At 43.4% G+C, this 22485-nt stretch overlaps 1 protein-coding gene across 4 annotated transcripts in view; it reads left to right on the top strand.

Moving 5' to 3' along the window:
• The window catches only part of ATAD2B (ATPase family AAA domain containing 2B), a 105883-nt gene that overhangs the window by 55726 nt on the left and 27672 nt on the right, over positions 1-22485 (top strand). For all 4 annotated transcript variants that reach the window (XM_077311782.1, XM_077311791.1, XM_077311799.1 and 1 more), the window contains exons 17-19: positions 14027-14159; positions 16523-16709; positions 21029-21214. In XM_077311782.1, the coding sequence (XP_077167897.1) occupies positions 14027-14159; positions 16523-16709; positions 21029-21214 (506 nt within the window). The remainder of the gene's footprint in view (positions 1-14026; positions 14160-16522; positions 16710-21028; positions 21215-22485) is intronic.

Genomic DNA, 22485 nt, shown 5'->3' with positions numbered 1-22485 from the left:
GTGGTTCTCAACCTAGGGGTTGGGACCCCATTTGGGGTCCCCTGGCCCCTTCTGCGGTGTCCCCAGGTTGGTTCCTGCGGTGGCCGGGGGCAGCGGCAGGTGGTGGCCAGTGGCAGTGGTCAGCCAATACAATGGCTGCCTCCACGCTTCCTCGAGTGTTGTGCATCTGCGCACCTGTCGCAAGTGCGCGCACACACAGCCGCTGACCCCTCTGCCGCAGTCGGGGTCGCGATGTCAGAGTGGTTGAGAACTGCTGTTTTAGTAGTTTTTATCCCTTTAAGCAGTGGTCCCCAACCTTTTTATCACTGGGGACCGGTCAACACTTGACAATTTTACTGAGGTCTGGACGGGGGTAGTCTTTTGCCAAGGGATGTCGCTACCGCCTGAGTCCCTGCTCCACTTGCTCTCCTGCCGTCCGCTGGGGGGCTCTGCCTACAGCAGCTGCACAGTGCCACGCCGAGGGGGAGCCCCAGCCATGGTGGCCGCCAGAGAGCACCAAAGGTGAGCTGGCAGCAGAGTGGCAGGGCAGCCCCCCAGGCAGCAGCCAGGAAGGAGGACAAGGAGGAGTCGCGGACCGGTACCAACTGATCCACGGACTGGCACCGGTCCCCGGACCGGGGGTTGGGGACCACTGCCTTTAAGTATTTAAGAGATATTTAAGTATTGAAATATTTTCAATTGACATTACTTTGAGCTGCTGTATTTCTCTATCTCTGACTCTCACTACTTGCTGCAGCCTCACACACAAGCCCTACTTCCCCAAAATCAGGGGTAGTCAAACTGCAGCCCTCCAGATGTCCATGAACTACAATTCCCATGAGCCCCCTGCCAGCATTTGCATAATAGCATTTGCTGGCAGGGGGCTCCTGGGAATTGTAGTTCATGGACATCTGGAGGGCCGCAGTTTGACTACCCCTGCCCAAAAGGGTACTGCTTGTAGGTTTTGGGGAGTCTTAAGGACTGTTGGGGGGGTAGCTGAGAGAGAGGCAGAGAGAGAAGAGCTGGTTTATTGTACCCCAATTTTTATTCCCTGAAAGAAACTCTTACAATTAGCTTACAATCGCCTTCCCTTCCTCTCTCCACAACAGACACCCTGTGTGGTAGGTGAGGCTGAGAGAGCTATGAGAGGACTGTGACTGGCCCAGGGTCACTCAACTGGCTGCATGTGGAGCAGTGGGGAATCAAACCTGGCTCTTCAGATTAGAGGCCACCATTGTTAACTACTGCATCATGCTGGTTGTCTGTTAGGTAGGGGGGCATGAAACTGCAGACATTGTGGATTACTACTCGTGTGCACAAATGTCGGGCTTCTGGTCCTGGCCGTGGGGTGGAGACAGTGCTGGTTGCCTTGGTGGATGATCTCGGCACCAGCTGGATCAGGGTGACCACAAGTTGCTGGCCAGCCCTCTAGCCAGGGCCAGGATCTGGGGTACAACCCTTCAGTGGCTGTGCTCCTTTCTTCAGAACCGGACACGGAGGGTGGCTGTGGGGGAAGAGTTGTCACATAGTTATAAACTCTCTTGTGGAATACCTCAGGGGCAGTTCTCTCCCCCACATTATTTAACATCTTTATGCACCCTCTGAACCGCCCCGATCCAGCTGGTGCCGGAGATCATCCACCAAGGCGACCAACACTGTTTCCACTCCATGGCCAGGATGGAAGCCCGACTGGTATGGGTCAGGAACCAAAGCTTCTTCTAAATTTACCAGGAGCTGGTTCGCCGTGGCCTTTCAACTACCTTACCCTGGAATGCAAGATGTGAAACTGGGCGGTAGCTGGCCAGGTTTCGCACATCCAGTGATGGCTTTTTCAGTAGAGGGAGAACCACCACCTCCTTCAGTCACGGCATTAGGAAGTTTGAGAACCACTGTTTTATATCATTCCACATGGTTCCCATCAAGCGCTGGGGCCTTACCGTTTTTTATCTTTTTGAGTGCTGATTCAATTTCTGGGTGTGTAAAGGGGGCTGCCAAAAATTCTTGTTGCTTTATTCCAAGCTGTTAGTTATAAGTAACCCCAAAAGTTTGAGATAGCTTCTGTGGAGGGGACGACATGGGTTACAGAGTACAGATCTGAATAAAATTTCTTAAGTTGCTCATTAATTGCTTTGGATGTGATATGGGTTTGTTTTTATTTATATCTATCTTCCACAGTATAATTGTGAAAACAAATGTGCTTTAATATTCATGGCAGCAGTTTGCCAGCTTGTTCTCAGCTCACTATCAGAGTAGTTTATTAATTTCATATTTGAATTTCATCATAGTGCTATAATTTTCAGAGGTGGGCTTGATATAAGCAGTTGTGGCATCTTTTAATTTATTTTGTAGTATATTCTTCAGTGCTTCGTTTCATTGTTGTTTTCTGTAGGCAGTGTAAGCAATAATGAAACCTCTCAGTTATACTTTGAGAGTATCCCATATGATAAGCTAGGTAATTTCCTGTGTGATATGAATAAATAGGAAATCCTGGATGTAAACCTCCATTTTCTTTTGAAAGGCTTCCTCATGGAACAGAGATGTGTTTGGCCTCCAGAGAAGAGATTTTAAATCAGCGTCTCTCAGATTGATCATCTATAAAACAAGGGAAAGATCAGAAATAGCACATACCCCAACAGAACGATCTTGAGAAAATATTTAAAAATTAGAAAGTAGGGAGTCACTGAGAAGAAAATAAATTTCCGAGAATCAAATAGTCGCAGATGATGTAGAACAGTGGTCCCCAGCTCCCGAGCCAGGGACTGGTACCGGTACGTGGATCAGTCGGTACCGGGCCGTGGCTCTTCCTCGTTTTCCTCCCTGGCTGCTGCCTTGGGGGCTGCCCTGCCACTCTGCCACCGGCTCACCTTTGGTGCTCTCCAGTAGCCGCCATGGCTGGGGCTCCCCCTCGGCATGGCACTGTGCAGTTGCTCCTGGCAGCGCCCCCCCTGCGGGTGGCGGCGGGAAAGCAAGTAGAGCAGGGGCTCATGCGGCGGTGACGTCCCTTGGCAAAAGACTACCTCCCTGGGCCTCAGTAAAATTGTCAAGCGTTGACCGGACCCCGGTGATAAAAAGGTTGGGGACCACTGATTTAGAACACATCCTCTCTGACAATCTGGCCCTCGCTGGTGGCACATTGTTTTTAAGGTTGTGTAGGATTTGTTTGTGCTTATTGGGGTTCCCAAGACATTTAACGTTCCAGGTTATGATTGTCAGGCATAGTTCAGTATTGAAAGTGTGCTGATAATATTGTTTATAAAAATAACTAAGTAAGCAAATTCACCGGTGGTCCCGTTTCTAGGGCCAATCTGTTGCTGATGAATTTCGAGACTGAGAAGAAGGGGGTGGGGGAGAGAGACAAGGAAGAAAAAGCAGCAAAGGAAGTTGCAAGAAAGGCACATATAGATGAGACAAATTTGGCTCAAAACATTGTGAAAGTGTTATTGAGTCGATCCTGTCTTGTCTGAGACTCCAGTTTCTCAGAGCAGGCCCAGTTTATATTAAATAGCAATTGATAAGAGGAAATGGTCAGTATATTATGCCTGCAGATGCAGGGATTTCTTGGAGGGCGTCTTTCTCCTGTTGGCTGTCATTGCCGATATGCGGAACATGAGTCAGTTAAGTTGGAGGATTTTTGCTTCCACAAATGTGGCACACTCAGTCACCAACCTTGTAAAGTTCCATCAAGCCAAAAAGCAGAACTAATACGGAAGTTGCAAATGATTGTATTGAATATTCCTTTCTGCTGTGTATCACCCAGGAGCAGGAAGAATAAAACAAAATGAGTTCACTTACAAAGAATTTGAGTAGGCTTTAGCTGGGGCTTGACACCTTCAACATCTTTTTCTCAGCCCAAAGCACTTGCTTATATATATCATTTACGAAGGTCATCCATTAAACTTTTAAGATGAGCTAGAAGGGTGGATCAACTGGAATGGAGCCCAGATTAATTTGAAATTTCCCTTTTCAGTGATCTTACTAAAGTTTAACAGACAAAAGATTATGGCCCTTGGCTTGCTGTATCATGGGTCTGATCCAAGAATCCGTGAACCCTCATCATAACAAGATCATAATTTTTTGGCAGGGACAGGCTGCCTCTTAAAATAGATTGAACAAAGACTACCATGTCTGTCCGTTCTGTTCTCTGACCCCCCCCCCACTAGGCAAAGATGATTATGGTGATTTCTGCTGTTAAGAGATTGGGTTTGAAATTTGTTACCTAGGATTGAAGTTGTTGAATGGAAGCAGACTTAGAAACAGAAGAGGTCTTCTAAGTCTCAGATCCTGCTCTCTGTATTTGTTAGCTGTTCATCTGTCTGCTTTTGGAGAGATTTTAGTTCAGTGAGTTCAAATCTGACAGAGAACAGTCCCTCTTGTACTTCTTTAAGGCCCTTGGTGCCCTTAAGAGGGTCACAATCAGTGGATCATTATGGCTACAATAGGACTTCTTCCTCCTGCTAGTTTAAAACAGTCTGAGACAGACTTTCTCAGTCTTTTTACTGTTGAGAAACCCCTGAAATATTCTTCAGACTTCGAGAAACCTCAGAAGTTATGTCAACAGGCCACACTTCCATTCCACGTCCCTGGAAGTCACATGTCCCTAGAAGTGACATCACTCGAACATTCCCACCCAATGTGACATAATGTTCTGTTGCCTCCCTGGCTCTCCAATGCCAGAAACAGTCCAGTGGCCTACTCTGCTGGGCCAGGAATTAGGGCTGGGGCAGGTATGTCAGTCCTTGCCTCCCCCACCCCCATGCACTTAAGGTAAAATGACTTGCCTCTCTGGACTCCCAATTGCTACAGTAAGCAACAAGCCTGGGCTAGCAAGGATTTTTATAACTGGGGCCCCTTCCCCCCCCCAAGGCCCTTGACCATTTTGAGGGCATGTCGATATAACCATATAAAATTAACTCCCACACAATTGACAAAACCCTTCCAGGGCCATTGAGAAGGCCTGGTTTAAGTAGTTCAAGAACTATCTTCAAATGTGACCCCAAAAGCAAAATATACCCAATGTTGCTGTGTTAAACCAAATCCAGTAGAGATGAGAGCCAGATGCCAATTCAGTCTGGAATTTGTGATGGTTCCTTTTTATCAGATAAGGCAAAACTGAAATCCCAGTGGGCCACTGAGTTTGCATTCACACACAACCGCTTATGTGTATGTTACACACTGTAGATTTGGATGGATTGCTAACATCAGTGGAATACAGGGGTGTGATAAAAACTGCTAAACTGATATGTCAGGCCTAATAGGCTACATGCAGGAATAAATGCCAGCTGCTAGATATCTGCCTGGTTTGTTCAAATCAGTGTTTATCCCCTCTACCACCCACCGCTTCTTTTCCTTTTCATTCTTGCCTCCTAAGCGTTCCCTTCCCAAAATACATCAGTCCTGATGTTGGGCCCCTCTAGTCTGAGAGCTCACATTCAGAGGTATTCCTGAAATTGTCCTCTGCAACATGATCCGATATGGAATGTGGCCCCTCTGATTTAGAGACTACTGAAAAAACAGAGAACATGAAAGAAGGGGCAAAATCCCAACCCAATGGAATTGGACACCTAGAAGGTTGAGATTACAAGCATACTTCAAACAGCTTTACTAAATGGACTTATAGGCTGCCCCTCTCTTACAGAAATTTCGGAGTGGCTAACAACAATTTTAAAAATCCAGGTATATATGTTTAAAACCATCTTAACCCCCGCCCGTGGTGCGGCACCGCGGACTAAATAAAGCCGTAAGGGCTTGGGGGGAGGAGTTAGGGCGGACTCTGTCCAGGATGAGGAAGGGTGCCGATTGGCTCCTTCCTCCGGACAGCCGATTGGCGGGGCCAATCAGCAGGCGCAAAGTGCCTGCCGATTGGCCTCTCTGATTACCGCCCTGCCGCAAAGGGAGCAATTGCGAGCCGCGTACAGTGCGGCTCGCCGTTGCTCCCTTGCCGGCGGCCTGACGCATCGGGAGGCGCTTTACGCCTCCGATGCATCAGGCCGCTGGCGCGCAGGACATGGCGGCCTGCTGACTCGCCAGCCGCGTGCTGCCCCGCTAGTATTGGAAGTACAGCGGGCTTGATTACTAGTAAAACCATAAATAAGTAAAATTTGATTTCTGTTAAAAAGGTGCTCCGATTTCTCATTAAACTATTTTCCAAATTCCTGAGTATACAGCTTCAGGAAAGGTTTTGGTAATGGTGGGGGAGGGAGATCTGTATAAATTTTACTGTAGACACCATATTGGTTTCAACCAAACACGTGGTGGAAGAGCGCTGTTTTTTAGGCCCTTTGCAAGCTTGACAACTTTGAAAGGGCCTGGATCTCACTTCTTTTGGGCCAGGGATCACGAGTAAATTGGAATGGGCCTTTAGACCATTGTGGTCACATGTTGTACAGTACACTTTACATACAATTCTGAAAACTCTTTAATTTTGCAGTACATGTAACATGCAATGCAGTATGTGCTTAGTAACCTGATTGGAACCAATTAATTGATGAAATTGAACCAGAAATGTTTTGGCCAAGAAAACTTCATTTAGCGGTCCCAACATATATACTATATATGAAGGAATCTATACCAGAGTTAGCCATGTAAGGTAAAATATTCAGAAAAAGCACCCAACTCCTTGACAGACCATGTAATGGAAAACCTAAAATCTATCCTAGCTTCTTACGACTGTTGAACAACTCATCTGTGCATGGCAGATTCATGGGGACAGCAGTAGACCAGCTGATACTTCTAGGATACTGACCCCATTTTTGGCTGGTGCAGTTAGGCATCAATGTGTATCATTTTCTAATGTCAGCTCTTCTACAAGTGTCCAAGAACTTCTAAGAAGAAGCAAGAAGTCGGTTTCCTTCTCTTTCTATTCCCTATCCTAATTTCATTTGTTGTTCGTATGGAAAAAGATACAAACCCTCCCAGGTTTTTAAGATTATCTTTTCAAACGTAGTTTCTTCTCCCATTGCCTTCAGGGGGTAAGGAAGGCCGTCACGTACAATATGACATTTCCGGTGGTGCCTATCTTGAAGCCAGATTTTAGAATAAGATTTTTGTTCTCCCACCAATTTTAAATTGTGCTTTTAAAATACACCCAGCTCTATATTTCGGTTTTATTATACTTCTGCCCTTTTCTCTTACTCATATTATTAGCGTACACTTCTGATGTTCTTAGGCTGTTGTTAAATTTTATGTAGTCCATGCTGCTTTTATGGCTTTTTGAATAGTTTTTGTTGTTGTATTGAATTATTTTGGAATCCGGCTCTGGCAGTTTTGTTATTTAGATAAATAATAAAGAGTAGGCAGATGTGCTCCTGCAGACAAAGCATGTAGGAAACTGTGCATAATAGAATGAACATTTTAGTGCACGGTAGGTAGCCTCTTCAGGATTTTTAATCATCAAGATCCCTGGTGAGAAATGAATATTACCTTCCTTCCAGCTTTTATGAGCATCTTCCAAGGTAGCATAAATGGTTACTTATGGTTTGTCAAGGGAAGAAATCTTTCCCATCTGATAAAACAGTAGATTGTAGCTAGATGATTGTGGAAGGTTCATTCACATTATAGAGATACCACTTGGTTGCTTTAACCAGTTTGAGAATAAATATCACATTAAAGGCTTTTTCTTTTCCGATGAAGGATTCTTTAGCTTGGAGAAAGGTGATTTGCTGGAGGAGTGGGAGATGGCTTTCACTCTCTAGGTTTAATTTCGCCCTAATCCTCCATCTTTTATAACTGCTCTTCCTACCATTAATGTTTCCATTCTTGGCAAGCAGCAAGGAGATACATTTCTTTTACGCGTAATATTCTTATCAAAGAGGGTTATCAAAAACCCACCCCCATGAGTTCCAGGACTTTGCATACTTTCAGCCCAAATATTCGGTTCTGATTATAGTTCCTTGCCTTCTGCACTATGGCATTGTGCAAACATTTTCCTAGTTCCAGAGGGAGTGCGTAACCATGCACCCATTGGGTTTGCGCTGTTGTTCACCTCAGATATGCCACCATTTAACACTGGAACCCCATTTGTCTGTTTTCACAATACCTAGCTCTGCTGCCTTTTTCCGTCAAGAGGTCTGTGCCTCCCAAGGAAAAGAGCTAAAATTCTTGAAGGTCAGGTCTCTGTTCTGTTTTGCCTAATTGTTGCTTGGTTTCTGATGGCAAAATGTAGGGATACAATAACTTAAGCACCAAGCTGGATATTTTTTGAATCTCTGGCTTTTTACACCAAAATTATTCTTGCAAATTCGGTCCTGTTGAGAACATTGCTTAGCTCCCTCACCTCCAGCACCATACAGATGGATGCTGAACAAAGCTGTCTGCCTTGTTCATGACATAGCCAGACCTCTGTTTGGGAACTAATTTGAATAGCCTTCGTCTTCAGAGCTGAGAAGTGCCATGCAGCCATGATCTGTTCATCATAGGTGCCATAGCTGTGCACAAGTTTCTCTGGATACAGACCAATAGGTTTAAATCTGAGCAGGCTGATTTAAGGTATAAGAATTTGTTTGGACATGCAAAATTGGGCCTTTGTGGCTTTAGTATTGGAGAGAACGGCATGTTAAATATCTGGAACATTCAGGCACACACTGTGTATAAACATAAATTCAAATGGGCAGCCATGTTGGTCTGGAGTAGCACAAAAAAAAATCAGAGTCCAGTAGCACCTTTAAGACCAACAAAGATTTATTCAAGGAAGAAGAAGAAGAAGAAGAGTTGGTTCTTATATGCCGCTTTTCCCTACCCAAAGGAGGCTCAAAGCGGCTTACAGTCGCCTTCCCATTCCTCTCCCCACAACAGACACCCTGTGAGGTGGGTGAGGCTGAGAGAGCCCTGATATCACTGCCCGGTCAGAACAGTTTTATCAGTGCCGTGGCGAGCCCAAGGTCACCCAGCTGGTTGCATGTGGGGGAGCACAGAATCGAACCTGGCATGCCAGATTAGAAGTCCGCACTCCTAACCACTACACCAAACTGGCGTGAGCTTTCGAGTGTAAGCACTCTTCCCCAGACTATGAACTACCATCATGACAGGGAACTGATTGTCTGTTTTACCAAAGAATTATCATATGGCTGTATTTGGATGTTGTGACACAGTTTCCTAATTTAGCAGGATTAACTTTTGCTTCATATTCCCACTGTCCTGATGGTCGGTTCATAGTCTGAGGAAGAGAGCTTGCACTTGAAAGCTCACACCTAAAATAAATCTTTGTTGGTCTTAAAGATGCTACTGGACGCTGATTTTGTTGTGTATAAACGTGTTTCGTATGTCAGTCATTGCATAGAACCTGCAATGTGGCATGTTAGGTCTGTGGTTTGTATCAGGTATACCGGTCTGTCCACGAATAAGAAGAACCCTGCTGGATCAGACCAGCAGTTCGTCTAGTTCAGAATCCTGTCTCACGTAGTGGCTAACTGGTTACTGTGGAGAGACAACAATAGGACACTTGGCAACAATTGTTGTTGTTGTTAGGTGCGAAGTCATGTCCGACCCATCGCGACCCCATGGACAATGATCCTCCAGGCCTTCCTGTCCTCTACCATTCCCCGGAGTCCATTTAAGCTCGCACCAACTGCTTCAGTGACTCCATCCAGCCACCTCATTCTCTTTCGTCCCCTTCTTTTGCCCTCGATCGCTCCCAGCATTAGGCTCTTCTCCAGGGAGTCCTTCCTTCTCATGAGGTGGCCAAAGTATTTCAGTTTCATCTTCAGGATCTGGCCTTCTAAGGAGCAGTCAGGGTTGATCTCCTGTAGGACAGACTGGTTTGTTCGCCTTGCAGTCCAAGGGACTCGCAAGAGTCTTCTCCAACACCAGAGTTCAAAAGCCTCAATTCTTTGACGCTTGGCCTTCCTTATGGTCCAACTTTCACGGCCATACATTTTTCTTTTGCCCTCAATCGCTCCCAGCATTAGGCTCTTCTTCAGGGAATCCTTCCTTCTCATGAGGTGGCCAAAGTATTTGAGTTTTCAATTGGCAATAATGTTTAGAGATTTACTGCCTCTGAATATGGATGTACCTTTTAGTTAACATGGCTAGTAGCTACCAATAGGTCAATTCTCCATGAATCTATCTAATGTGGATAAACAGTGACCATAGTTGCATCATTTGCTAGCACATTCCACATTTTAATCACTGCTGAGTAAAGAATTATTTCCTTTTGTTCTGAGTCTCCTCCTGCCCATGCATAATTTATAAATCTTTCATGTCCCCCCCTTTAATTGTCTGTTTTCTAAACTGAGAAGTCTCTGATTTTCTTACTAGATTTGCTCTAACCCCTTAATTAACTTGGCATTCTTCTGTACTATTTCCAGCTCTGCAGTATGGTTTTTGAGATACAGCATCCAGAACTGTACACCATGTTCCATTTGAAACCACACCAATAATTTATACAAGTGTGTATAGGTTTATATTGCTTGTTTTACTTTCAGGCTTTCCTAGTATTCCCCACTGTAATGTTTGCCTTTTACACATCCATGAGACAGAGGGTTTTCTTGAACTATCTACTATGACCTCATTCTGGAACAGAATCCAGGAGCACCTCTAACACCAACAGAGATTTATTGAAGGCGTGAGCTTTCAAATGCATGCACTCTGAAGAAGAGCGCATGCACTTCAAAGCTCACGCCTTGACTAAATTTTTGTTGGGTCTTAAAGGTGCTATTGGGCTCAAGTTTTGTTCTATTTCAGATCAACACGGCGACTCACTTGAACCTAAAAATTCTGACTTGGTTTGAGTGGAACAGAACTGGAATTTTCCCAAATTGGCCAGTTCAGATTCCCCCATTTCCCAGCTGCAGGGAAAGCAAACTGAATGATCTAATGACTTAGAGCAGTGGTTCTCAACCTTGGGGTCGTGACCCCATTTGGGGTCGCTTGGCCCCTTCCCCGGGGTTGCCAGGTTGCCTGCCGCTGTGGCCGGTGGCGGCAGCAGTGTGCAGAGGTAGGTGGTGGTGGCGGTGGGCAGAGGCGGCGGAGCCATGGCAGTGGCCACCTCCGCGCCGCCTCAGTTGTTGCGCGCATGCATGCGAGTCCTGCCGCCACCGAGTTGGGGTCGTGGTGAAGGTAAGGTTGAGAACCGCTGACTTAAAGCCATTTCAACCTGACAGTGGGATGGGGTGCACCCATCAGCTGTTAGGCAGAAATAGCTGTAAGCCATTTCACCAATCCATTTCACTCCCCCATACACTCTTGGAAGTAGGGGGAAGTGAAACGGACATGTTAAATAGCTTGCAGCAATTTAAACCTGATATCTGACAGGCGGACTGGTGATGTTCAGTAAAAGTCTGGTAAAATGTTTTGGGAAGGCGCCTTCCTAAAACATTGGTTTGGGAGTTACAAACCGGGCCAAGTTTGTGCTAATATATGCTTATCGTGAATCTCTTATGGTTAATGTATCAATTATCGATGAAAAAATATAGGCACTAAAGATGGAAAATGAATGCTTCTTTATTACAAATAGATTCAGCAGTAGTAAAATTGAAGGAGGAAACAGTGTATTTTTGAAATAAAACCAAGTGGGAAATATCTCTTATAGTGTGGTTTAGAAAGCCTTTAAGGCATACATCAAGGTCTCTTGATCTCCCAACAGGTAAGTTTATATAAAAGGAATAGTAAAGCATGTACAGATGTGATGTGCAAGATTAGTAAGAAAAGAGTGAACAAGAATGAATTATCTGCTCATGTAGCATCAAAGGTGTTGTTAAAAGGAAGGTAATCTCTGTTCAAGTTTGTAAATAAACCAGCTAGCTAAACTCCTGGAGGATAAAACCACAGAGATATGAATGCTCTCAGATTGTTATGAGTTCAGGAAGAACACTAGATACGATTAGGGCTCTTTCACAAGAGTCTGAGAATTTTCATTTGTCTGTATGCCACAGAAGCAACTGAGAAACTGAAAATTGATGGGTTCGTCAGATAGATCCATGTACCACAGACCCGTGAAGAGCACTATGGTTGGTTAGATAGACCAATTGAATTGGAGGAAGTTAAATGAAAAATAACAAATTTAAAGGTTGGTCAGCTGCTGGGAGCAGATGGATTAGCGAATGAATTTTATAAAGATTTTGCCAAGGAATTGGCACTGAATTTATTGAAATTGTATAAAACATTTTATAGATGAGTCGGCAGATCGCGGTCAGATGTTTATATGCAATTATTTTATAAGGCAGGGAAAGACACTTTCAGCTTTCCTGTTAACAAACCCATCTCTACTTATTGAAACTAGTTTTTTTAACATTATTAACTAACAGATTAGAAAGGATTATGAATTGTTACGATGGATCAGATCAGGCACATTTTTGGCAGTAACATTAGATGTCTATTGAATTTGGTTAATTATGCACACACACCAAATTTACCAGCAAGTTTTTTGGTTGTTGATGTCAAAAGGGCATTTGCTAGGGTTAATTGGGATTTTTTCAGAGACACTTTGAAAGCTTTTGAGTTTGGTGCAGGAGCTTTATAGGGGTTCAAAGACGCATGGATGCTTGCAGGGTTTTCATCGCAATTTGAGCTGTGCTGCAGAGTGTGGCAGGGTTGTCCTTTGTCACCATTGTTACTTGATTTGTATATAGAGGTCTTGGCAATTAAGGTGAGGAAAGAATAATCTATCTTTGGGTTTGCAGTAGATGAAAGTGTGGGCAAGTTATTACTTTCTGCCAACGATGGTTACAAATGGTTCATGATTACAAATCCAATGACCTCAGTTGCTTCTTTATTAGAAACAGTGGGCAGGTTCGGTTCCATTTCTGGGTATAAAATTAAAATAAATAATATATATGTCATTGGAGGAAAAAGAAAGTATTTTGTGTTGGGGGATTCAAAAGATTCTGATGTGGGAGATTTAAAATGGAATAGCAAAACCTGCTGGGAAATTGATCTAGGTTTGTCTCACTTGAAGCAGGCTTTCTCAGTCAGGGTTTCGGGAAACCCTGTGGTTTCTTGGTGGCCCTGGAAGGGTTTCCCAAAATAATGGGAGTTAATTAATTTTAAAAACGTGTTAAACATTTATTAGGTGATGATGATGATACGGCCATGTATGTTCATGTCAATCTCCCCCCCCCCCAGTGGCCAATGATGGGCCTGGAGAGGGTGGGAAGGGGACAGGCACGTATACAGCTATGTTTCCGACTATAATCAGCACAATCATACCACTTCTGGAGTTTCTTAAAGCCTGAAGAATGTTTCAGGGGTTTCTCAACAGTAAAAAAGTTGAGAAAGGCTGCGTTGAAGGAATGGGTGAAAACGTAGGATTTTTAGAGGGTCATTGGTATTTAACCCTTGATAGATTGCCTAAGGTTTCAGGAGGTTCTGTTATTTGTTGGAAAGGTAAAGGGATCCTTATTTAATTTATGGTGACCTGGCTGGTTGTTAAAATACTGGAATATTATAATAGTGTGATGAAATAAATTGAAATTATTTTGCAATGGTCATTTATTTGCTGTCTGCGGATTTACCTTCCATACTACCATGAAATTGTTTAAAAAGTGCCTATTATCTTAGTTAGTCATTGTGGTAAGAATGGCCCTGGCACAGAAATGGAAACACCAATTCATGCAATCTTTGGCACTGTGGTTAAACAAGCATGGTTCAAATGGACCATGAACAAGGAATCATCATATAGACATATGACTGGTCTGCTGCTGGATTTGCAGATAACTTGGAAAGTATTTGCATTGTAGTGGAGTAACCATAAAGATTACCCAGTTGCTCAGATCCTGGGATTTGTTGGAAATATGGTTCTGTGTATTTACAGTTTTTTTAAATGTATTATTATTAATTATTATTTTTATATTTATTATATTTATATACCGCCCTCCCCAGAGGCTCAGGGCGGTTTACATAAAACACAGAAAACGATACAAGAATATTACAATTTTAGGCTTGTGTTGATAGGGTTGTAGGGCAATGTAATGAATGAATGCTAAAGTAAGATTTATTCATGTCAGGTGTTGAGCCTATAGTTGAATTTGTTTTATTTGAATCGTCAAACTGATTTAATGAAGAAGAAACAATATTATGCAATAAAAACCTTCATATTTTTTTTTTGATTGAACAGATACACCAAGTCTAATTTTGGACGATAGTGAAGATGAAAATGTGACATCAATATTTGAGACAAGTTGCCAGTCGGGATCACCAAAGAAACAATTATCAGCTGCTGTACATAAATCCTATCTGCATTTTACAATGTAAGTAGATTGACTTTTTGATGCACTGACAGCCCTGATTAACATTTATGCAAGCTTGCAGTGCCAACATAAATGTTTGTGACACTGCTTTAGGCGTGAAATGTATAAATCCCCAGCAACAGTGGATTCTTGATGACCGATGCATGACTCAAAATGTGGGGAAATGGATTGATAAACTCCTTGTTCTTTCCAGGATTGCACATATGATGGTGCTTCTGTTCTGAAATCATATTCTGTCACAATTTGGCATCCTTTGCCAGTAGGAATTTGAGGAAAACGGACTAAAGTTGTACTTGTACTATTTAAACCAGTGGTTCTCCACCTGGGGGTTGGGACCCCCTTGGAGGTCGAACGACCCGTTCACAGGGGTCGCAGCAGGGCAAGCAGCTTGGCCGGGGGCATCATCCACACAACAGTCTTGCAGGGTAGACCGAGACAGAGCATTCGTCTGGTGCATCGGAAAAGAGTGAGATCGGCATGGTGGGACAAGAGGCAGAAGTGAACTGAGAAACCCGGGGGAAAAAACAATTTATAGGCAATCATGAACAATGGATCTTCATGCTATTGGTCAGTTTCGGTTTAATTTCTGTGAAAGAACACTTGCATAGTTTTATGGTTGGGGGTCACCACAACATGAGGAACTGTATTAAAAGATTGCGGCATTAGGAAGGTTGAGAACCACTGATTTAAAACATCTGATGTCAAATATTTAGCTTGTTTACCTTATCGAGTTAGCTCCCCTTTCCCTTAATGCTCTCATTAACTGTCTTGCACAACCATTATTTTTAATTATTATAAACATGTATAGGTATCTGGTTACCAAACAAGAAATTCATGTGGTCCAAGTTCAGCTGTTTTTCCTTTTTTTCCTCACCTGCTTCCCTTAAATGCAGATATTCTGCTATGTAGCAGTTTCCTGAATACATTGTAGGATTTCCTGTTACACAGCAACTAAATGGTTTAGGATATAATGCTTCAGTAATATTAATCAATGTTCAGAGTTTCAAATTATGGTTTTGTTTGCATTTCGCCATCTGTTTGCATGATACTTTACCACTTGTTACATTTGGAAACACAAAAAAGACAGATGCCTTTGCAAAGAAACTTGTAACCTACATTTTGACAATGGTAAAGGCAGCATATGTTCGGATCATCTCACGTGAGCCAGAGCAGCGTGAGTCCAGGTATGCTAAACTAGTTATCAAAAGCTTACTGAGATCTGCTTTTTTCTGCATATGCAGTATCAGTTCTGTTAACGGGCATCTATGGGGGAATAGGGTTGCTAGTTCATCAGATATATCAGAGCTTTTACTTCCAGTGAGTGAGATGGACAGCACCCATCTGAGTGAGGAGATGATGTGCAAGTCACTCAACCGGCATGCTAGGTAAGCGGGTGCTGGATAACAAAAGCTGTATAGACATAATCCTAAACCTGAACATATCCTGAACATACCTGAGAGACCGTCGCTCTGCCTATACCCCCAAAAGAGCATTACACTCTGCTACCACTAACTGGCTGGCGATCCCTGGCCGCAAGCAAGCACGATGGTCCTCAACGAGGGCCAGAGCTTTCCTGTCCTGGCCCCCATCTGGTGGAATGAGCTCTCTGAAGAGATCAGGGCCCTGCCTGAACTCCCACAATTTCACAGGGCCTGCAAAAGGGAGCTCCTCCACTAGGCATTTCCCTAAGACCGACCAAACCCAAAGAACACCCATAGGTCCCCCTCAGACATCCCCTCTATGGCCTGAACCCTTCTGACCTCTCAAGGGGCCTTGTTATATCGTTTAAGATCACTGAAATTGTGTTATTCAGAACCACTGTTAGATTGTTGTTGTTGTATTTGACCAGAGGTCAAATACAGCTGGCAGGGGCTCATGGGAATTGTAGTCCATGGACATCTGGAGGGCCGCAGTTTGACTACTTCTGTATTTGACTATGTTATAGGTTAGGTTGTTTCACGTATCCCCCCGTAATGTTATATGTAAACCACCCTGAGCCGTATGAAAGGGCGGTATAAAAACCTAACAAATAAATAAATAAATCCTATTACAGCTAAACGACAACCAAACCCATGATTTGTTTTTGATGAAGGGTTATGGCTAAGTAACTTCTGAAAAACTGCAGTAAGAAAATGATTGAACACTGGGTGTATAGTCCAGGCTTGCCCGATCTCATCAGATCTTGTCAACTAAGCAGGGTCTGCCCTCTTTAGGACTTGAGGACAAAAAAAAATGCATTTATAAAACTTAATTGCCAGTGTGATGGTGGTAATTTATTTTGCCATCCATTAAGCTCTTAGGAGTAGTAGAGATACAAGAAAAGTATGATCATGTGAACTAAGGAAGTATTCCTTTTGTAACAGGTCAGCTTACCATCAGCCCACCTCTTACAGGCCACGATTACTGCTTTCTGGAGAAAGGGATTCAGGTCAGACTTCACACCTTGCTCCAGCCCTATTGCACTCTCTTGAAAAATTTGCTGTACACAGATTAGATCTGCCAGCACTGTATTCGGTCAGTGCCAAAACACCTGAGGAATCCTGTGCGCAGGTGAGTTGGCGTTTATATTTTCCATTTTCATTTAAGCTGTAATGTGCTCAGTGTCTTGTTGGCGCTGTTTGGTCATTGTTTCCATCTACACTTTGGTAGTGATATGCCCAACGAGGATGAGATCTTAGGCTCTTAGTCACATAGCACCCTTAGGTAAAGAAGGACCTTAAAAGTCATGTCAGATAATAAAAGCCAGTATAATCACTTAGCACTCACCCCATGCTCCACTGAGAACGATGCAGGGACGCATGGAGTACCTTTCTCTATGAGACCTCACACAACAGTTGAGACTTACTTACCAAGCGTGAGTTCGTTCTCTCATGGTTTCTGTGCCTGGGAGGGGGCAGAGCCCTGTATGCCTATTCCTGCCTTAAACTGCCTCCTATTTCCCCCTACCCCCAGTCCTCCTAGAGCCTGCCTATTATCATGGGTGGTGATGTCACTTCCAATGACATCACATCTGGGTGTGTGTGGCAGGGAGGCATGACCTGGTGACATCACTTCTGGGGCACCTCAGAACCCTGAGGAATTATTTCAGGGGCTCCTCCATGATCAAAATGTTGGAAAAGGCTGAATTACACATTGGGGCTCTGTCCATCTGTTTGGACTGAGGTGAGCAAATTAAAAAAGCCTTTCTTAGTTCCAGGTGTTCACTGTGAAAGTTGTGAGAGTTGATCTTGAAAGAAGGATGTGTTGTTAAGCCTAAATCAATACAGGTGCCCTTCACGAGGCTGAATGGGGAAACTCTCAGGGAGGCTTTTGGGGACCCTTCAGAATTCTGTCTGGAGCGGTCTGTCTGAAATTAGCAGTGGGATAATCATCATGGAAATAGGATCCAGAAGTGTTCAGAAAAGGTACATTTCGAAGCAATGGAGCGCTTTCTTGTTGGTCCTCTGAAATCTCACACAGTGGACACTGTAATCTCTAGTAGGACCCAGACACACGATGCAAAGTAGGGAACATCTGAAGGCTAAAGAAAGGAGGGTAATTTAGAAAAATGAGAAGTACTATGAGCATTATTTCTAAACTGCTGCGATGGTGCCAGCTTCTTGGATCCCTGGCTGGAGGACACGTGTGTGGTTTTTGTGTATGTAGATCAGCCTTTCGCAACTTTTTTACTGTTGAGCAAACTCTGAAACATACATCAGGCTTTGAGAAATCCCAGAAGTGCCGTGATCATGCAGAATATGACTGGGAAGCATAGCTGCGTATATGCCCACCTGGGGCCCCTCCCCTTCCCACCCCCTCCTGGTCCATCATTTGCCATTTTGGGAATGGGGGTGGGTTGACATGACTACATATGATCATATAATCAAATAAATATTTAACAAATATATTAAAATTAACTAACTCCCATCCATTTGAAAAACGTAAAGAAACCCCTGGGTTTCATGAAACCCGGGTTGAGAAAGCCTGGTGTAGATGGTTAAGGAGGAATGGAAGAGAGCCAAAGCCTAGAATATAGTTCCTTGACTTGATTAGCTCTGATTTAGCGGTGAATGGGTGTTTTGTGTCTGAGGCTGTTGTGGACCCAGTATGCACTGGTGAAAGAAGGCCTACAGCCAGTGCTATGCGGCAAGCAGTACGCAAACCATGTTAAAATGTATTCCTGGAACAATTAGGAGATTTTTGTTTTGTAACCCAACCGTGGAAATTAGATGGAGGAATTACACAGCTTGGCAAAAGCTTTTGGTTGACTGTGTGGAAATAAAAAACCCGCGAGAGATACTGTTAAAGTGCTTGGGATACCCTGTCAGAAAAGTGGTCTAGCCTTTCTGAATATTGTTCTGTTACACCACACAGCAACTCAGTGATGACAAGGTTTTTGCTGAAGCTATGGTTGTGTCTCCTATGCGACATGAAAAAGGTCATAGAGTTACATTCCTTTTGCGTGGATTGTACTAGTTGGAGAAGATGTTTATACTGCTTCCAAGTCTAGAGATGTCTTGTTAAACTCCATCTACAGTCATAGCCCTCAGGGACTAAGGATAATGTGAACTTACAAATCCAATCTTTGTGGAAAATGCTTGTATTTAGACCCGGCTGTCAAGCAAAGTACTATTAAAACATAAAGCTGTAAGAAGTAAATGACACCACACAAGGCTATGGGTCCCGATGGGATTCCAGCTGATCTTGTACTATACAATTCAGACTGGTGGGTTCCTCTTTTGACAAAACTATTTACCCACATAAACCACTTAGGTCAGCTACCAAATCTATAAAAAAAAGGTGAGATTGATCTTCCAGCAAACAGTTTGCTTTCAGTTTTAGCTCTATGCCAAATTTTTGGGCACAAAACTTACCAAATGGGTATCCACTAATAACAGTATTGATCTGGAACAGATTGGATTTTTAAAAAGGAAATTCCATTATAGACCACTGTGCACTTCTAACCTTTCTCTGAGAGAAAGTACACCATGTAAGGGGTAGCAAACTCCTCTCAGCTTTTGTAGATCTAAAGATGCCCTTTGATTCTATCCACAGGGACAAACTAGGGGCTAAACTAGAGGGTCTGCAGCTTTATCCATGCCTACTATTTCTCTTAAGAAATTTACCTCAAGGGAGCTTCTGTCAGGTTAAACTAGCTACCGGTAATAATTTAACTGAAAAAATCCCGATTAACATCGGGGTTAAACAGGGGTGCATATTAGCCTCTCATTTCTTTAACCTTTAACTAGATGATCTTCCCAGTTTTCTCCAGACAATAAGAGGCCCATCTCCCTAATTTGGGGAAATGACCCAACCCCATTGCTATTTTGAGCAGACGACACTGTCATCATGTCAAGGACACGCATTAGTCTTCTGCATTATCTGCGCAGTTTCATGGATTATTACCCTGGCAAACAATTTGAAATAAACTGAAAAAACAAAAAAATATGTTTTTTTAAAAAAAAATCATACAAATATTCTTGGACTGTCGGAGATCACTATATTGAACAAGTAAATCATTTTGAATTCCTTGGCCTCAACCTAAGTTAAAACAACAAATGGGCCTTTCACAGAAAGCAGAACGTCAAGATCATGAAATATCCTTTAGATTTTGACAATGAATTGGAGTCTCCCCATTTCGTGTTTTTAAGATCTTGAGGTACCAAGAAGCATCAACCACCGTACCGTTTTTGCTGAACTAGGTTGACAACATTTGGCTTTAAAAGCTTGGCTATTAACCCTTAAATATTGGTTGAAAATCTACTTCTTGGCCAATTCAGAAAGCTTGATTTGTGGCCTACTAAGTGATCCTTATATCTCTACTTAGTTCAATAGGATGCTATCTAAGCTTAAAAGTATTAGTTTAGACATTGTGTGGCTTTTGGGTCAGGATGAAAAATATATGCTTAAAACAATTTCATGGAGATTAGAGGACATGGAAATTCAAATGTTGAATTCCACCCCATCTAACCCTTGCTCTCCCCTATTCTGGGATATCCTGCCCACATATAACCTTACCAGGGTATCTATACTCACTGGATTCCTATCTATCAAAAAGGGTATTTTTACTGGGAAGACTAAAATCCTTCATATCAAATTTGTCATGGGGATGGTTCTACGAAGTCCATGCATCAGAAAGATGTTGTCTACAGCAGGGATTCCCAACCAGGGGTCCGTGGACCCGCGGGGGTCCGTGGGAGTTCTGAAGTACCATGTTATTTGGGGGGGGTGTTGAGGCTGTTTTCTTAGCTCCTACTCTTCTTTCTATCCTAAATGAGGCAGAGCCACCATATTAGAAGTAAAGGTGGGGGGGAAGGGAGCAAAAGGAGGGCCAAAGGTATGGGTAGTGATGTCACTTCTGAGGACATGGCAGGGTGGCATGGCCAGCTGACATCACTTCCGGGGCTCCTTGAAGTCTGAAAAATTACTTCAGGAGCTCCTCCATGGTCAAAGGGTTGGAAAAGGCTGCTCTACGTGGATGCAGATTCCCAGACCCCTAAATCCATATTGTGCTAGTCCGTCCAGCCTTTTCGGACCAACAAGCTGCTATTCAGGATTATTTGACCTATCTAAATTCAAGATGCAGTTCCTTACTATAAAATCAATGTTAAGTGAAAGGGAACTTGGCAAACTTGCTAAAGTTGCCGATGTACTTAGGAATATGCTGAGGGTAAACGGTCGCTGTTTGTCCATGCGGAAGGGACAAGTTTACGTTTGCGTAGTATAACTTATCTTTTGATATTTAGTTCCGTTTTCCTCTGATTTGGATGTTTGTTATGCCAATAAAGGGTCTTGAGTCTGTGAACAGTAACCCAAGGGATATCTCATGACAGCAATTTATTTAATCATGTTCTTATCATAATTTTAACATCCGTATCTTCCTTGACCAGATCTTTCGTGAAGCGAGAAGAACGCTGCCAAGTATTGTTTACATGCCTCAGATTGGCGATTGGTGGGAAGCCGTCAGTGAAACTGTGAGAGCTACATTTCTGACTTTGCTGCAAGACATACCATCATTCTCACCTATATTTCTACTCTCTACCTCTGAAACCATGTATAGTGAACTGCCTGAAGAGGTGAGTGTGAACGGTGATGGCTTGAGGCGTGACAAGGCGTCGCTTTGGTCTTAGTGATTTCGGCAGAGAGAAATCCCAGTCAATGCATGCTAGGACTTGCTCAGGCATGGAGGGAATTGTCCATCTCAGTAGCTCAGAGGTATTTGCTAGAACCTTTTAAATAAGCTGGCTGTGACCCAGCTCAAGAGGGGAGGGGCAGACACTTCAGAGTTTGGAAATGTAGGGGTGGGGGAGAATTGTTTGCATGCATCTCTACACAGTGATTTGAATCCTACTGCTCTGCTCAGTGCAGAACAGATCTTTCCTCTGCCAGAGAAGGTAGCTGTGTTAGTCTACAGTAGAACAGCTAGCTTTAAATCCAGTAGTAGCACTTCACTCAAACTCAAATACTGAAACTCAAATACTTTGGCCACCTCATGAGAAGGAAGGACTTCCTGGAGAAGGGCCTAATGCTGGGAGCGATTCAGGGCAAAGGAAGAAGGGGACGACAGAGAATGAGGTGGCTGGATGGAGTCACTGAAGCAGTCGGTGCAAACTTAAATGGACTCCGGGGAATGCTAGAGGACAGGAAGGCCTGAAGGATCATTGTCCATGGGGTTGCGATGGGTCGGACACGATTTCGCACCTAACAACAACAACAACAAGAAGCATTTCAGCAACAAATAATATTTTTGGGATAGGAGCTTTTGAGAGTCAAAGCTTTCTTCATCAGATGTCTGATTGAAGGACTTTGGTATCTAAGGTGCTACTGGACTTGAAGCTAGCTGTTCTGACAGAGGGAGGCTCTACAGATATTTGAAGGGAGCAGTACGATCCAGCCCAATTTTTGCCTGAAATTAAAACTTGCACATTAACTTTGTCATCTGTAAAAGAACATGAAGCTACAAGTGAAATGTTTATTTATTTAATTTATGATATTTATATACCGCCCTCCCCAGAGGTTCAGTTTCCCCCTGCAACTTTTGCAGTCTTCATCATCTCTGGGGACCTGCTTGTTTGACCTAATAATGCTAACCTCCCTTCTTTGTATCTGCCAAATCAGCTGAGGTCAGTAAAGCAGTACATGGAAGTTTTTTGCCCTGAGAATAACCCAGTTGTAGTCGCCCTCCTTCTCCTACCGTGGACGTAATTGTTAGCATCTGCTCGTCTTCTCTGTACTATCAGTGATCAGTGTAGGTGAAATGCTTTATAATTCTGATTTAGGAAAATGTTTGAAACGCTTCATTTTATATTCCGTTATTACGGCTGCGATCAGTTTGTGCCCATCCCTA

Source organism: Paroedura picta, chromosome 1, assembly GCF_049243985.1.
Source record: "Paroedura picta isolate Pp20150507F chromosome 1, Ppicta_v3.0, whole genome shotgun sequence".
In the NCBI taxonomy this organism is placed as follows: domain Eukaryota; kingdom Metazoa; phylum Chordata; class Lepidosauria; order Squamata; family Gekkonidae; genus Paroedura; species Paroedura picta.
The sequence above is the reverse complement of the archived record's forward strand: the minus strand, read 5'-3'. Positions and strand labels throughout refer to the sequence as shown.